General features: G+C 35.9%; 2 protein-coding genes across 2 annotated transcripts; both read left to right on the top strand.

The window, feature by feature from the left end:
- Positions 1-816: 816 nt before the first annotated feature.
- LOC129890063 (UDP-N-acetylmuramoyl-L-alanyl-D-glutamate--2,6-diaminopimelate ligase MurE homolog, chloroplastic) lies at positions 817-5,662 on the top strand. The gene is made up of 6 exons (XM_055965577.1): positions 817-2,809; positions 3,423-3,539; positions 4,023-4,198; positions 4,370-4,515; positions 4,863-4,971; positions 5,108-5,662. Exons 1-5 carry the CDS (start codon positions 952-954, stop codon positions 4,879-4,881), a joined length of 2,316 nt encoding a protein of 771 aa, XP_055821552.1. The 5' UTR covers positions 817-951; the 3' UTR covers positions 4,882-4,971; positions 5,108-5,662.
- Positions 5,663-7,633: 1,971 nt separating this feature from the next.
- On the top strand, positions 7,634-17,160 carry LOC129890064 (signal peptide peptidase-like 2). Its single transcript, XM_055965578.1, has 14 exons — positions 7,634-8,046; positions 9,973-10,131; positions 10,232-10,343; positions 10,602-10,721; positions 11,848-11,999; positions 12,098-12,286; positions 12,948-12,982; positions 14,245-14,401; positions 15,135-15,188; positions 15,622-15,714; positions 15,802-15,944; positions 16,383-16,453; positions 16,550-16,633; positions 16,830-17,160. Exons 1-14 carry the CDS (start codon positions 7,843-7,845, stop codon positions 16,952-16,954), a joined length of 1,698 nt encoding a protein of 565 aa, XP_055821553.1. The 5' UTR covers positions 7,634-7,842; the 3' UTR covers positions 16,955-17,160.
- The last annotated feature ends 382 nt before the right edge of the window (positions 17,161-17,542 follow it).

A 17,542-nucleotide genomic window follows, 5' to 3' on the forward strand; every position in this document is an offset into this window, starting at 1 on the left:
TATGAAATTACACTGGATATTATACTGTTGTTATTGTTGGTTGAGCAATATATGGGAAAATATTAGACCCGAGTCTAACTTTGTTCATAAGCGTAGCAATTTATCTTTCTTTCAAGCCCAACCAAATTATCTTTCTTTCAGGCCCAAATGTTCTTATCTATCAAGCCCAAATGCTAAATAGCTCAACCATTTATTATCTTTCTTTCAGGCCCAAATGTTCTTATATATCAAAGCTCAAAATACTAAAAGCTCAACCGTATATCTTTCTTTGAGGCCCAAATGTTCTTATCTATCAAGCCCAAAATGCTAAATAGCCCAATCATTTATCTTTTTTTATTCAAGCCCAAATATTCTTACCTATAAGCCCAAAATGCTAAATAGCCCAACCATTTATCTTTCTTCCAGGCCCAAATGTTCTTATTTGTCAAGCCCAAAATCCTAAGTAGGCCCAATCTTTAGAAGTTGCAAAGTACTTCTTCTGTTCCAAATTATGCACACATTTCAGATTTCAAGATTTAAATATGTTTTCATTGACCATAATTTTTTCATATCTATTTTAAATATATTATATATCAATTATTAATACTTTTTATGTTGTTTTCAAATATATACATTTTTATTTTAAAAAATTTAAAGATTTCATATTCAAATTTGGGGTCAAAATTAAATTGTTTGGTATTCAAAATTTAAATTGTATCATATAAATTGGACAATTTTTTTTTTAACAAATGCCACATAAATTAGAACATAGAAAAATTCGAATTATGCTATATAAATTAGGATTTGGAAATTGGAATAAAGGAGTGTTAAGACAGTTAACTCCTAACGACGTCGTTTTTCACCTTCCAAAAAATCTTCTCCTTAAACCCCTATCCTTTCCACTGACACACTCAAAAACCTCCGAGCAAAACTCCGGCAACCGGAAAACCCCTCCGACCAACACCGGCGAACATGCCGTTCAGCCTCCTCTCCCCTCCACCTTTCGCTTCACTTCTCCACCATACCCCACCATCCCTCCAATTCAAACCCTTCATTTCCCTCCACCATCTCCGCCTCAAGTACCCCACCACCCTCACCACCGTTTCTGCCATCGGATTCGACGGGAAGTACTACCCAGACCCTTCAGACGATGACCCACCTGAGGCACCAGAAGATTCAATGCATGGTGTGAACAAATTTCAACAAATTCAACGGCAAGCAGCTAAAGCAAGAAAACAACAAGAAGAGCTTTTCAAGAAAGAACAGTCCATTTTCGTAAATGCATTAGCTGATGTTGAAGATGCACCTGATAATCCTCTTGTGAATGATAATGACAATGGAGATGATTTGTTTGGTGAAATTGATAAAGCTATTGCCCTGAAAAGAAAAGAGTTTGTAAAACAGGGGCTTTTAAAGCCTAACCCCAAGAAATCAGCTTTAGTTGAGGTTGAAGTTGATGGTATAGATGAATTATTGCCTGAAGAAGTTGTTGATTTGGAGGAAATTAGTGAGCTTACTGGGTTGACAGAAATTTCGGAAGGCGAAGAAAGTGAAGAAGAAAGGTCTGATTTTGAGGTAAGTGATGATATGGTTAAAGCTGAATTTTCAGATTTATCTTCATTTGATATGGACTTTGATGAGTATGGTAAAGCAAAGCCAAGAATTGTAGAACCCAAGTTTAGAATGAGTTTAGCTGAGCTTTTAGATGAGAGTAGGGTAGTGCCAGTATCAGTTTATGGAGATTTAGAGGTGGAAATTAGTGGCATACAACATGATTCGCGGTTGGTTGAGAGTGGTGATTTGTTTGTATGTTGTGTTGGGATGAAAACTGATGGACATTTATATTTATCTGAGGCTGATAAGAGAGGGGCTGTTGCTGTTGTAGCTAGTAAAGAGATTGATATTGAGGAAACTTTGGGGTGTAAAGCTTTAGTTGTTGTGGAGGACACGAATGCAGTGCTTGCTGTGTTAGCTGCTTCGTTTTACAGGCATCCGTCCAAAAGTATGTCTGTGATTGGAATTGCAGGAACTAATGGAAAGACTACAACTTCTTACTTAATAAAGGCAATGTATGGAGCAATGGGGTTGAGGATGGGCATGTTGAGTACAGTAGGGTATTATATATATGGGGATAACAAATTAGAGTCCCCTCATACAACCCCTGATGCAGTTTTGGTTCAGAAACTGATGGCAAAGATGGTTCATAATGGGACTGAGGCTTTGGTAATGGAGGCTTCTTCTCATGGATTGGCATTGGGTCGGTGTGATGAGGTTGATTTTGACATTGCAGTTTTTACTAACTTGACGCGGGATCATTTAGATTTTCATGGGACTGAGGAGGAGTATAGGGATGCTAAGGCTAAGCTGTTTGCTAGGATGGTGGACCCAGCACGTCACCGCAAGATTGTGAATATTGATGATCCTAATGCAGCTTTCTTTATAGCTCAAGGAAACCCAGATGTGCCTGTTGTGACTTTTGCAATGGAGAATAAGAGTGCTGATGTTCATCCCTTAAAGTTTCAGTTATCTCTCTTTGAGACTCAAGTGTTGGTCAACACACCTCAAGGCATATTGGAAATATCCTCTGGTTTGCTTGGAAGACATAACATCTATAACATTCTTGCAGCAGTTGCTGTTGGAATTGCGGTTGGGGCACCTTTGGAGGACATTGTCAAAGGTATTGAAGAGGTTGATGCAGTCCCTGGTCGATGTGAACTGATAGATGAGGAACAGGCTTTCGGAGTAATTGTAGACTATGCTCATACCCCTGATGCTTTATCTAGACTACTTGATTATGTGAGAGAGCTTGGCCCTAGGAGGGTTATAACCGGTAAGCAATCAGCAACTTCTTCCTTCCTCCCCCATTCAGCAATGGTGCAGTTACTCGTGTTAAAACAGAAAGTCTCTGCTTTTCTTATGCATGCTTCTCTGCATAAGAACTTAGGTGGAGCAAATTTCCAAACTTCACATTAGATTACTAATTTCAAATGTGGGCTTGGAAAGTTTTCATGTTCTTAGAACTGTGGTTTATGTATAGACAGAAACACACATGTAAATCTATGTGCTTTATTCCTGTATGAAAAGTGAATAAAGCATCGACCTAGAAGTTATATATATATACTTTGTATAGTGTTTTTGAGAAAAGTTAAATCAAGTCCAACTTAGTAGTTATTTTGTTGAAGGATTTTGAGATATTTCAAGATTAAGAATATAAACCAAGCTATGCCACAAAGTTAGAGGTGTTGGCCTGCAGACGATGCACTTTTCACAGCTACCCCAGGGCACTACCTTGTTTTGCCCTGAAGCATGAACCAAATTTGTTTTTACCTTTGACTGTCATCCCCTTTTATCCTTACTAACATTCTCATTAATGTTTTCAAATGTTCTTTTTCTGTTATCTATTATTTTTTACTAAGGTGTAATACCTGTTTCTTTTCTTGAAGTTTTTGGTTGTGCTGGAGAGAGCGACAGAGGGAAGAGGCCCATAATGGCAAAGATAGCAACAGATAAAAGTGATGTGACGATTCTGACATCCGACAATCCAAAGACTGAGGATCCTTGTAAGTATCATAGCTTGAAGAAGATATAACAGAGAAGGTTTCTGGAAATGTAAGTTGCGCGGACTCTTCACTTTCGACGGTGCACCCGTGTCGGATTCTCCAAAAATACACTACATTTGGAGAATCTGACACGCATCCATAGACATTTTTGAAGAGTCCGAGCAATATAGGTTGAAATCACCATATTTGAGATTATTTGGCTGTCTTTCTCTTTTTCACTATAGATTACATATCATTGAAATATGCATTGGTATTTGGTAGTTGCCGATATGTTCTTAGAAAAGTAGTCTCTTTCAGTTTCCTGATATTACATGTGCTGCACTTAAGATGGATTTTTTATCTCTCTTGTATACTAGTTGTCTGTCTTCTCTTATCTGCTGTGGCACTGTCTATGCACTCACTTTCGATTAGATTAGTGTTGATTTTGCTTCTTCACATGTTTGGGTATTGACACTGAAGCTATATCATATTATCTTCTATCAGTGGACATCTTGGATGATATGTTGGCTGGTGTAGGATGGACTATGCAGGACTACCTGAAATACGGAGAGAATGATTATTACCCCCCTCTCCCCAACGGCCATAGACTCTTCGTACATGATATCAGACAAGTGGCTGTGCGCTGTGCCGTTGCCATGGGTGAGGAAGGTGATATAGTTGTAAGTTCCTTGTCTCCATTCTTCATTTGTCCTTGTTATTTGTTTTTAAAAGCTAACCAATGATACAGGCTACAACTTACATGGGTAAAACATATTCATAATAGAAGTGCTTACCAGGCAATTCAATTTTATTTGTGTTGTTTAATCCAGTTTCTGTTAACCACACTGCAGGTGGTTGCTGGCAAAGGCCATGAGACATACCAAATAGAAGGTGAAAAGAAGGAATTTTTTGATGATCGAGAGGAATGTAGAGAAGCTTTACAGTATGTTGATGAACTTCACCAAGCTGGAATCGACACAAGTGAATTCCCATGGCGGTATGTACCTTTGTCTTCTGTCTCAATGTTATAGTGTAGTTGTCAAATAGTTATTACTTATTACACAATTATTAGTTGTTGAGGTTTTCATCTAAGATAAAAGGAAGTTTCTTACCTTTCTGTTTGCGAGAACAATATTCTAGTTCCCTTTGGTTGCTCAAGGATTAGAGGTTATTGTTTTCAAGTCGTTTCTCATGGCTTACACCGCACATACCCAATCTTTTTGTCATAAAGGAAGGAAATGAAAAGGCTGGAGAATAGTTCACATGAAATTCTTAATTTGATAGGATGAGCCCAACTTTAATACCATCTATATAATTAACCCTCTTATTGCTATGCTGCTGTAGATTACCAGAGAGCCATTGATACAATTCCATAAAGTGTATGTTAAGATCTTGACAGTGTGCTGACGGCAGAGAGCCTTTGTGGAGTTCCCATTAAGCTTGAATCAACATTGTAAGTTTCTCCGCTTCCCACCCCGTCTTCTCCCTTTTTGCTTTTCACAATCTTGAAACATTAAAGCTACTTCATTTCCTTTTAGTTTTGATCATTTCTCCTGAAATAGGATTTAAGTGCCTTTTCTTTTCGGCAGATTAACACTTATGCTGCCATTACATGGTGATTTTCTAGAGAAACGGCAACACAACGCCCAAAGCAAGCTCCAATTTTGTAAGAACGTAGAGCCTGATTTTGACTGAGATCTGCATAACTAGAATGAGATTCATTAAGGGCTTCACAGCTCTCCCACCTTTCATTGAATTATGTTTGTATAGGGAAGTACATAGAGATGAAGAGCAATTATTGAGTTGAGATGCTGTTCTGTTGTGCCAGATTAGGATTTCCTGTAATAGTGGAAGATCTTTCTTCAACAACTGCTATACGACAAAAAAGTTGCACCCTTGTATTAGACACAGGCAACTACTGCCCCTGATGCATAAATGGGCATCTACTCTAGGCTATACCACACAATTGTCTGTTATTGCTTCAAGGCTTGGTGGACTGAATCATTCGGTACTTATGCAGGTGGGAGGTAAACCTGGTCGAATAGTCCAGGTGCGCACAAGTTAGTCTAGCCGTTAACATTACATAAAAGTTCTCTGTTGTCTCTACTCTTTTATCTACTTTCTAGTACACTAACTTGGCAGTGTCTCTGTGTCTCCCTCCTGAACACTTTAATGCCTTCCTCATCCAATGTTCTTCAGGGTTTTTTCCATCAGAATCCACAACAATGCACAGACTTAGATTCTTGATCTTTTTAACTCTGAAAGATACATCTAAAGCACTATATTCACAACAACGTAAAACAAGTAGAGGCTCTAGTTAATTTGTTCACTGAAAACATAAGTCTTTTGGTATAGAGCTACAAGTTACCCAACCTGCTCACTAGGCAGATAATAAAGTGACAACTACTGAATGATCATGACCATGACAGGAACCAACCACCTCAGGGACTTAATGTGTTGGCCATGCCAAGTTGGAGCCACATGCATCTTCATAATATATGATATCCTATTGCATCTAAGGATACGGTCCAATGGTCAATGAAGTGGGAGGAAAACTATTAGATCCTTGAATGTGGCGGAAGCAAACAAGAAAGCACTTGAGAAATTTCTTATTTATCTAAGCTTTGATGATCAGAGTTATTTGGTAACTGTGTTTGTGTTAGTAGGAGGTAGCAGATTTTTCATGGAATAATCGAGGTGTGCATAAACTGTCCTGAACACTATAATCGTTACTTAAGATGCCTGGATTCTTCTCTTTTGATGTTGCATTCATGCCGGATTCTCCAAAAATATACTACTTTCGCGCCCGGGTAGACTTCAAGAGCTCTTGCTCTGCCTATCCTCCTACTTCTTATTCTGGGGAAGCTGATACACACCCATTTTGACATTTTTTAAGAGATCAAATTTCATCAGCATGCTATACTTTCTATGCGAGATGCATACATGAGCGCTAATGAGCTATACATACACATAAAGTATATTATTGGGTAAGATACTTATGGATATTCATTACCTACCATAATCAATTGGAAGTTAGTGGCGGATCCAATCATGAATTTGCGCGAGTTTCATACTTTGAATTTGGACTGTGTGTGTATGTACAATCAAATATATATTCCAGAACTCATTCTTGTTACTCAAGTGGTTCGAATTTCTCCATTCTTAATCTATTTATCTTATCCATATTAGAAACCATTAAAAATAAGAAATTCAAATTAGTGCCCACATTGGATGAACAAAAATTGCCGTATGTTCCACTCAACTCAGCAGTCAGCCCAAATTGGGAACAAGACAAGTTGAAACATATTTTGCACTTCAACTAAAGTTTTGTCGCATCATGTTTTTGCCTCTTTTAATATGATAGTGAATTATAACAGACAATGAAAGAAACATAATACATTGTCTTATTCTGAAAATTTATTGGGGATGAACATGCCTTATTTGCTCCAACTTTAAATGTTTTCATTCATTTTATTGAACATAAGAGATATTAAAGAATTTTAACCTGCACACTCTTATATAAAATCCTCTAATTGCTAAACTAAGTCACTTTACAAAACGATTAGAAAGGCCAATTGAAAATCCACATAAGCAGATTTTGAAAATCACCATGATACGACAATTGAAAATGACAGAGGCAAGGACCTTAGAAACATAAATTCCCACGTTAGTAAGTTCTAAATTAATAAACCATATATATGTATATTTAATGTATTTTAAATAAGTATAGAATTTGGATTAAAATTATTAGATTCAATCAAATTCGTAAATCACACTCTAGTTCTACCCTTGATTATAGGAAAAATAATAATAGCATACCTAATATTATTTTCGAAAGATCTTTAACTCTAATGTCAAGTAACACATATCAAAACAAATTTAGCATTCTAAAACATACTAACAAAAAAAATAGTAACCACAATAAGATAAAATTAACACAAAATATACTTAACTAGGTACTAACCTACCACCCTAATCCGCGAACTACCTAATGAATTGTTGTATTTTGCAAAAAGCTAATTTTGGTGTCGTGACAAGAAAAACAAAAAGATAAAAGAAAGATAACATCACTAGTTAAACGACGTCGTATTAGTCCTTCAAGGCTCGTGCTTCGTGATTGTCAGTAGCTCTTGTTGGAAAAACAGTAGATCCAAGTCCACTTTGATCAAACTCATAATTTTCCCCTTTGAATTCTAATAATTTCTCACAAGAATTCACCTTTTCTACGATTGGAAAGTAAATATTTATTCCACTTTTCTTCTTCTGATTCTTCATATTTTCAAGAACTGTCTGTCTTTCTGTAAATACATGTGTATGCTGATGAATGAGCTGTAAAATCCATCAAGAAAAGGAGAATTTTCGATTGAAACTAAGAAAGATGGATTTCCAGAGAATTACCTCTGTAATTTTCATCTGTGGAGTTGTTCTCCTTTCACTGAACTTACCTGCTAAAGTTACAGCGGGTGACATTGTTCATGACGATGAATTAGCACCCAAGAAACCCGGTTGTGAGAATGATTTCGTGCTGGTATACTTTTTTTCTGAGTTTCTACTGTTTAATTTCTATTCGACCCAGTATGTTTTAGGTGATTATCTTATCTGGGTTTCTTCAGTTTTGTGTGTTTTTGCTTTCTTGTATTTGGACCTGTGAAAATTTAGTTGTAAAAGCTGCTGTTTTTAGCTTGATGCTTTGTTACTTTCATTTTCTCAAATGGGTTTCTTCTTTTTTGTTCGTTTTTTGTGTTCTTGGGCTCGGACTTATGAACAGTTAGCTATGAGAAAGTGTTGATCTTTAGCTTGATGCTATGTTTCTTGTAATTTTCGCAAGTGGGTTTTCTCTATTTTGTTGGATTTTTGCGTTCTTGTAATCAAACTATTTGAAAATTTAGTTATGAAGAAGTTTTGAATTTAGCTTAATCCCATGTTACTTGTAATTTTCTCCAGTGGGTTTCCTTTACTTTTTATGTTGTGCTAGGACTTGTGAAAATTTAGCTGTTGATTTTTAGTTTGATCGCATGTTACTTTCATTCTCTCAGCTGGGTTTCCATTATTTTGTTAGTTTTTTTGCGTTCTTGTGCTCGGACTTATGAACATTTAGCTATGAAAAAGTGTTGATTTTAGTTTGATCCCATGTTACTTGTAATTATCTCAAGTGGGTTTCCTGTACTTTTTATGGTGTGCTTGGACTAGTGAAACTTTGGCTGTAAAAAAGGTGTTGCTTTTAGCTTGATGCTTTGTTACTTCCATTTTCTCAACTGGGGTTCCTCTATTTTGTTTGTTTTTTGCGTTCTTGGGTTTGGACTTATAAACATTTAGCTATGAAAAAGTGTTGATTCTAGTTTGATCCCATGATACTTGTAATTTTCTCAAGTGGGTTCCTGTGCTTTTTATGTTGTGCTTGGACTTGTGAAGTACTAAGGGGTCGTTTGGTTGGGAACAAGTTATCCTGAGATTAATTATCCCTGGATAAGTTCTCCCAGGATGAGTTATCCCACCAATACATGGGATAACTTATCCCTCCAACCAAACGCAGGATAAAATAATCCTACATTTTATCCATTAAACCTTATACCTCACACCAAACAACTCCTAAAGGTGCTATTTTTAGCTTGATTCTATGTTTTCTTTTTTTGGATAAGGTGAAGTGTTTTAGTGATGATTAGTACCAAGAAAGTACTTTAAAAGTAAAGCTTGATCCTATGTCACTTCTATTTTCTCAACTAGGTGGCTCTATTTTATTTGGTTTCATGGTGTTGCTCGGCTTATTAAAATTTAGCTGTGGAAGGTGCTGTTTTTAGCTTGATTGTATGTTAATTTAACTCTCTCAATCGGTTTCGTCTATTTTGTTCATTTTTGCTTATTGTGCTTCTATTAGTGAATACTTTTAGCTGGATCATGTGTTACTTTTTTCTTTTTTAAACTGGTTTCCGGTATTTTGTTTGGTATTGCTTTATTGTGTTTGGACTGTTGAAATTTCAGCTGTGACAGGTGCTATTTTTAGCATGATCCTCTGTTAATTAACCTGTCTATTAAGTTATATATGCGTTATAAAAAAGTTATGTCCATCCAAAGTTCCATTTTCTTTTCCGCCTTCATTTTGATGTTTTAAGTTATGATTGGATTTTCTTATTAGGTAGTAATCTAATTTTTCAGAACAATATAGATCTTGAGGCAATTTGAAGATAAGAACATATTTTCGGAAAGTTCATGTAGTATTGATTTCAGATGCTACATTATGGACCTAATGCTACATATTCCGTTAAGCTGTTAGTGTGCAGAACTTTTCATTGTCTAAATGTACATTTTTATTTAACATGGTTATGGAAGAAGTTAACTTTTGGTTTAGCTTGCTGGTGCTTAACACTTGCAAAGGTTTATTCATGGTATCCTTTAATTGTCTTTTGTCCACGATATCTTCCAGTAACTACCTGACAATTGCTGATGCTTTGGTTAGGTGAAAGTTCAAACTTGGATTGATGGTGAAGAGGATGCAGAATTTGTTGGTGTTGGTGCTAGATTTGGCACTACTATTGTGTCAAAGGAGAAAAATGCTCAGCAAACTCCGCTTACTCTTTCTGACCCTCGGGATTGTTGCAAGCCTCCAAGGAAAAAGGTTAGTTTCTCCACATAAATGCTTACCAGATGTATATCTCAAGGGAATTTTTCTTTATTCGTCTAATAATGCCTGTTATTTTTTCAATCCATTTTGGTAGCTTGCTGGAGAGGTCATCATGGTAGATCGTGGCCATTGCAAATTCACAGCGAAGGCTAATAATGCTGAAGCAGCAGGGGCTTCAGCAATCCTGATAGTAAATAATCAAAAAGGTAATTGGTGATTGATGAATATTCACAGACTATGAAATTATGACTATAAGGTATTTATACTATGTGGTGTAGTAATTGGATGTCTTCTGCAGCAATAATATGTTTAGGACACATGAAGTCTAAAGATAAAAAAATTCTTATTTCTTTTCATTCTTCTCTTTCGGAGGGGGTTGTGTGGAGCTCTTACTGTTTTCTGTTGATTGAACGCTGCCGTACCTTGCCGCCTGCAGTACTTTTACGGTGTCATTTCTCTTGCAGAACTCTACAAGATGGTTTGTGATCCTGGAGAAACTGACCTAGATATACACATACCTGCTGTTATGCTACCTCAGGATGCTGGGATAACGCTTAATAAAATGCTTTTAAATGGCTCATCAGGTAAAATTCTGAGTTTACATGCAGCTTAGATGAGAAAGCACTTTATATCAACATGTTCTAGGCACTGTTAAAAGCTTAATGCAGGGATAATGCTGTTAAGTAATATACTCGATCAAGCCCCTAGGGCTGTGGTTCTATGATTAAGGAACCAGAACTCTGTGTAGATTGGGCACACATCGGTGTTAAACCTAGCAACTGCCACGAAGCCTGGCATGTAAGTAAGAGCGGGGTAGAGTGACAGGCCTATACTCTTCTGAGTTCCGTACCTGATGGACCAACTAGGCTTGGCCAACTAATCCACTATGGATTTCTCGGTTATAAGCAAATAACAATGATGTGTTTGATCCGAAAAATGCCGGTAAATGATATCTTCGCATGCAAATAGAAGTCAGGTGCTGAAATCATGGTTAATTCGCCTGAAGTCCTATGATAGGAAAAGTACTTATTTTCACAGTTAATCACCTTGTGCTCCTGCAATTTCATGATTGTTAACTCTGGGCTACGTATCGTGTTTTTGTACTTCCAAAACAAAACTTTGACACAGGTCATAAAAATATTTACTTCAAAGATTTTACATTCAAAGAGATAATAGAAATGCCACTCTCTTTTGGTGCACAATTTTTTCTAATTACATGCTTATAGTACAAACATAATCTTAAAAGGGAAAATAAGCTTGAACGTTTCAGCTTCCATGGGAGATATGAGCTTGTCATGTAGATAGAGTGCTATTGCAATGACTAACCAGTCACATGTTAAAGTACCTTGTGTAAACTGATGAATTGTGGAGGAACCATAATAGTTGAGATGGGAAGTAATTTTCAAATTTGATCGTGCTATTTATAGAAATAGAACGTGACTTATCTATTAACAAAACAAGGTAAACAGACATGCAAAGATTCTGATCTTTTTATGCTTTGGGATAAATCTAGCTTAGAGCAATGGAGGTCCTTTTTATCTTTTTCTCTGTGCAATGCTTATATAATTATTTAGGTATCTTAGAAAACCATTCAACTAAGTTCATTGTTTTTAAAAGGCTTTAATAACCTTTATATGAATTTGAAACTCAGGTGGCACTTTAACTTTTATACTGACAATTTGTTTCCAAATCGTTTGTTCTTTCATTTAGTTACCGTGCAACTCTATTCTCCAAAACGACCTGTAGTGGACATTGCAGAAGTATTTTTGTGGCTGATGGCTGTTGGTACAATCTTGTGTGGTTCTTATTGGTCTGCTTGGAGTGCTAGAGAAGCAGTTATAGAGCAGGACAAGCTGTTGAAGGTCGTCCATCCGTAATTTAGTAGGAATCTTTGCTAGAGTATGCTGAGATATTTGCGCTTCAGTTTTGCATTGATTCTTCTATTTGTCTCTTCTTGTAGGATGCTTCAGAGGAAGAGCTTCCAAATTTTGGAACTGGTGATTCAAGCTCCGTGATGGATATAAACATGATATCAGCAGTCTTATTTGTTGTTGTTGCTTCTTGCTTCTTGATTGTATTGTATAAGTTGATGAGATTCACATGGTTCTTTGAAATCTTGGTGGTTCTCTTCTGCATCGGTGGTGTGGAGGTGCGTGTTGTTGCTTTGACATGTTATTTATCATAAATGATGAATTTTCAATTACCTTCTTGAATACTTTAGCCCATAGACTTATGTTGGCAGATGATATACTTGTCCATATTTGACTGCCTTAGATGATTGTAATGGGATAACACTTCACTTCAGGCAGGAAACTGGTGCACCTTGAGAGTAGCAACACATGCTTTCTTAAATAAATGTGGCCAGGATCAGGAGCAATGTCGAAATGATATAACTTCTATGATGCGTATACAGGATATGATAAGTAACATTATTGTCTTTTGCTAATCCTATCCTATGTGATAGCACAGCCTCGAAATTTGTACCCATATATAAGAATACCACTAGATAGTGTAGGGTTCATTCATGATTTGCATTATCTCTTCAGATAAAAAAATAGTGTTCAGTAAGTTTCCATATTATTTTAAATCAGTTATTGTAAACCTCTCAAAAATAAATAAATAAATAAATAAATAAATTTTGCAATGTATAAGTTGTGTGTTACATATGAATGTGTTGTCAACTTATTTCGTTTAGAGAAGCAGATTTCTAATTCTACTATATTTATGTTTATCTGTTCATCTCTTTCTATGACCTTGTTCTGGCTTCCACAATCTGTTAAAACACTTATTTCGGTTCCTTTCATGTGCAGGGGCTACAAACTTGCTTAGTTGCCTTGATAGCAAGGTATGGTTTGATCCACTTTAGCTGTGTTATACATAGTGTAATTTGCTGTCTCTCTCTTCTTTTTTTAAATAAGGTTAGGTAATAGTGTAATTTGCTGTCCCTGAACTTAGCATCATGCCTTTTGCAATTCTACAATTTTACAGCAGAATTAGGATGGACAAATGAGCTGTTTTAGTTGTTAAGGAATCCAGCTTTAAGTTGTGTGATGAGGGAAATTGCTAGCATTTTCTTAACTAGTTAATCCTTTTGTTGTATGAAAAAATCTTTAGATTCGATCTGTCATTTCAAGCATAACCATATCAGAAGTGAAAAGCTATTTCATCTTTCCAGCATTCCAGGTACTGAATGGCTTGGTGAAAGCTTGAAAATCAATTTGAACTAGCTGTCTTTACGTGCTGATTGTACTCATTATTCTGTCTGTTTCGGTCTTTCTAATGCTCAATACATTCTGTTCAGATTACATAGTTAACTAGATTTATCTCATGGGTGGTTTTGGTGGAAAATGTGATATCATGGGACTATTGTAGTTTGGTTTGTAGCGTTCACTTTTAAGTTACAGAATGTCCTTCCAATGAGATTTTATCTTTTTCTTTTAATAAATCTAATGAGACTTATCTTTTTCATTTTTCAAGTTTAGTATTTCCTCCATCTCATTTGAAATAGCCTAATAGATTGATCATTGAAAGATGAAAACTGATTTGAATTCTTCAAATCGTATAAATAATAGATGGAACTAATTAAAGTAAAGAAATGCTATCAAATGATAGAAATTAGTTCCAAAATATTATTACTTCAAAAGAAAAAAAGGACAGCTCGTTGCACTAAACTATCGCTATGCACTAGGTCTTATGTATTGCTAGTAATACTGTAGAGGTTAACTAGGACATTAAGTTGAGACAGAGTAATTACAACAACTTTCCTCATCATTGATTCCCTAACCGAAAACTCATCTCTACCCAATAATATTTCTTTTCTCCATCTACCTTTGAAGCAATCAATAAGAAAATTGCTCTAGTGAAATTAGGAATAGAGCAAATTACAGCAACATTAATGTTTATTGTCTAATCCACTGATGCAAAAATTTCTGTCAAAATACATTAGTGTTCATCATAATATAGGTACAAAGAATTTCTTGTGATCTTCGTGCTATAATTCAATCAGAATTTAGATTTGGTATTGGAAGTTCTGCTTTTAAGAACAGCATTGGAAGGTCTGTTTTACAATGAATATCTAATTGTTTCAAGTGTTTTTTTCTTTTTCAGGTGGTTTAAGCGTACGGGAGAGTCATTCATTAAAGTACCCATTTTTGGTGCAGTCTCGTATCTTACTTTGGCTGTTTCTCCGTTCTGCATAACGTTTGCAGTGGTTTGGGCAGTGTACAGAAATTCTTCTTTTGGCTGGATAGGTCAAGACATACTTGTAAGGATCATTTCATTTTGTTTCCTTTTTCAGTAATATATAAAATGATTGTTTATTTGATACCCTGTGCAAGCGTTTTTTTTAACTTCCAAAAACATCCATTGACATTTTAGTGCTATGCATTATCAAGTTTATCCACAAACATGACAGTTGTGATTGCTATAAACCAGAGATTCTACCACTGGATTGTTGTCCTTTTACTTTATTGTTTGCTCACCAAAGTTGGATTTGGGCATCCTAAGATGTTTGACACCAATATATTTACTGTTTTATACCATACAACTTTCACAAATTTCAAACTCAAATATATTTAACAATTCAAAGTCATAATAATAGTAATTATTTTTCTTTGTCGAACTAACTCTGAACAACTGTTTTAAAAATTTCTTTCTTCACAACTAAATATAATACACAAGTCAGTATTAACTTCTTAAACTTCGTATCTTGTCGAGCATGCCACATAAAATAGCATGAAGGGAGTAGTAAATACAATTACCTGATCCATATACCATATTGGGAAGAAGGATCAGATCATGTACCTTCAGCCCCCCTTTGTGCCATAATATGGGAAACTGCACGAAGTCTTCTCATTTGATTGATTTGATTCCATCTCATCATATAGTAACCCGAGTGTATCCGATTTTCCATCGCTGTTACATGTATAGGCTATGTTTATTTTACTGTTTGAGGTATATCAACTGATGATCTTGCCCTTTTTTTTTCTTTTGGATAGGGTATTGCACTAATAATTACAGTTATGCAAATTGTACGGATACCTAATCTCAAGGTAAACAATTTTACCCACCAAGAATTTAATGGATCGAGCTGTATTTCATTGCATAAATGTTCAGTTGATCTCATCTTGCAAACTTTCTTATAGCCATGACATGGTTTAAGTTAGTGACTTCTTTTTACTTGTTTTCCTAAGTTGTTTGTTCTTTCTAGTGTCACAAAGAACATACACAGAAGTAAGAGAGATGTTTTTTTTTACCCGCATTTTGAGAATTGATTCTAGAAATAGTGGCCAAGTTTGCTTATAAAAATCAACAAATTTTTTTGAAAGATTTTCTTCTTCGGTTGTTAGAAGGTCACTGCTTCAGGTGTTAACTATCTTAAATGCCGCATTTTGATGCTCACTCTACTGGCTTGTCTCTTTTACAGCACAGTTTTTACAATGATCTTATCATCTCATATAAATATTAACTAGTATTAAATATCAGGTTGGTTCAGTTCTTTTGGGTTGTGCCTTCATCTACGACATATTTTGGGTATTTGCTTCTCAGAGTCTCTTCCATGAAAGTGTGATGATTGTGGTAGGTAATCACTTAAGTTCACTTGATGCTAATGGGAGTTGCTTCTAGATATAAGTCAGTAAATTTGAATTTTCCATGTCTTTGAAGGTAGCTCGTGGTGATAAAAGCGGGGAGGATGGTATTCCAATGCTGCTGAAGATTCCACGACTATTTGATCCATGGGGTGGTTACAGCATTATTGGCTTTGGTGACATCCTATTGCCTGGCCTGCTAGTAGCATTTTCACTTAGGTTTGATGTCTGCACTTCCGACTTTAACCATACGAACCTTTGAATTTGTTCATCACTTTATATGCAATCTATATGGTTTTCTTTGGGAGGGCAAGTCGAGTGGAGGAATATGGATTTGCATTTGACTTGCATCTAGAACAGTTTCCGAAAATGAGATAACCCCTTTTCCTTTCATAATTTTCGTTATCTTTGTGTTATGACATTTAGTACTTTGACATCATACAAAATTCATCATATCCACCTCGGTAGTACTCGCTACACATCAAATATTTTGATAAAATAGAGAATATAGAGATCTCAGACCCGTTCTTCACCCTGCTCACACCCCAAATACACAACTCCAATATTTCGATAAAATAGACACTATAAGAGATCTCGAACACTGATTCCAGAACTATTGTTTATTTTTGGTCGTCAATAAAATTTGTTCCCTCACAGGTATGATTGGCTTGCAAAGAAGAATCTTCGAGCTGGTTACTTCTTGTGGGCAATGATTGCATATGGATTAGGTACTTAACGATATATTCTTTAGATTAAGCCTATTACTTAAGTTGGAGTTTTTTCTGTTCTACAAATTTGAACATATTCTCTTGAATACATTGCAGGTCTTCTTATTACATATATAGCATTGAACTTAATGGATGGTCATGGCCAACCTGCACTTCTTTACATCGTCCCATTTACCCTCGGTAATTCTCATCAAATACTTCTTTTCAAGTTGTAATGTCGATATGTTTTTGGTAACCAAATACCGTAAATGACTCTCCATGGAGAGCATTTTCTTGGAAAATGACTTCCGTCAAACCAAACACGCTCCAAATCTTCATGAACAAGTAGCTCCTAGTTTCACAATCATCGAACCGATATATATACACCTTTGTGCAGGGACCTTTTTAATGCTGGGGAGAAAGAGAGGTGACCTGAAAATTCTATGGACAAAGGGTGAACCAGAAAGGGTGTGTCCACATGTTTGTCTCGAATCAATCGAAGAATCAACTCGAGAAGGATAAGGGCAATCTTCCTCTTGTAATTATATATTATATACTGATCTAAGTATTATCTGTGCTATCATTCATTCAACATTCTGGTATTGTTTAGCTGTTTAAGGCTTAGCAAAATCTTCAGTTGTTAAGTACACATTTGATATGCCAGTTATTAATGTACAGCATTTGTCAGTTTGGTGAAAAATAGTATAGTTGCTGCTTAACTTTGATTATCTCCACTGTTTCCTCTTTCCTGGACAATATGATCTTTACACTGTTCATGTAAAAAAAAAAGAGGACAGCTCGGGGCGCTAAACTCCCGCTATGCATGGGGCGTGGCCTTTTATCTTGCATTTCTGCAAAAGTTTATTTCCACATGTTTGAATATGCCAATGTAGGCAACTCTTATCTCAACAAGCCAGTCTGATGCACAAAGCATTTTGTGCTCATGTAGGATTTGAAAAAAGGCTGCATTTTGAGGGGTAGTGCGCAACTTTCACGGCTTGAATGATTAATAGATTACACAGAAATAATTTTACCATTACTTCAAAGCTCCTCTCGAAGCAATTCCTATCTAAAATACTAATTTAGAAAAGGCAAAAAAAAAATAAGGGA

This window comes from Solanum dulcamara, chromosome 5, assembly GCF_947179165.1.
Source record: "Solanum dulcamara chromosome 5, daSolDulc1.2, whole genome shotgun sequence".
NCBI lineage: Eukaryota > Viridiplantae > Streptophyta > Magnoliopsida > Solanales > Solanaceae > Solanum > Solanum dulcamara.

Coding starts and splice junctions, on each gene's coding strand:
- LOC129890063 (XM_055965577.1), top strand. CDS start 952: ATGCCGTTCAGCCTCCTCTCCCCTCCACCTTTCGCTTCACTTCTCCAC. Junction 2,810..3,422: donor CCCTAGGAGGGTTATAACCG/GTAAGCAATCAG, acceptor CTTTTCTTGAAG/TTTTTGGTTGTGCTGGAGAG. Junction 4,199..4,369: donor GTGAGGAAGGTGATATAGTT/GTAAGTTCCTTG, acceptor ACCACACTGCAG/GTGGTTGCTGGCAAAGGCCA.
- LOC129890064 (XM_055965578.1), top strand. CDS start 7,843: ATGAGCTGTAAAATCCATCAAGAAAAGGAGAATTTTCGATTGAAACTA. Junction 8,047..9,972: donor GTGAGAATGATTTCGTGCTG/GTATACTTTTTT, acceptor TGCTTTGGTTAG/GTGAAAGTTCAAACTTGGAT. Junction 12,287..12,947: donor TCTGCATCGGTGGTGTGGAG/GTGCGTGTTGTT, acceptor TTTCATGTGCAG/GGGCTACAAACTTGCTTAGT.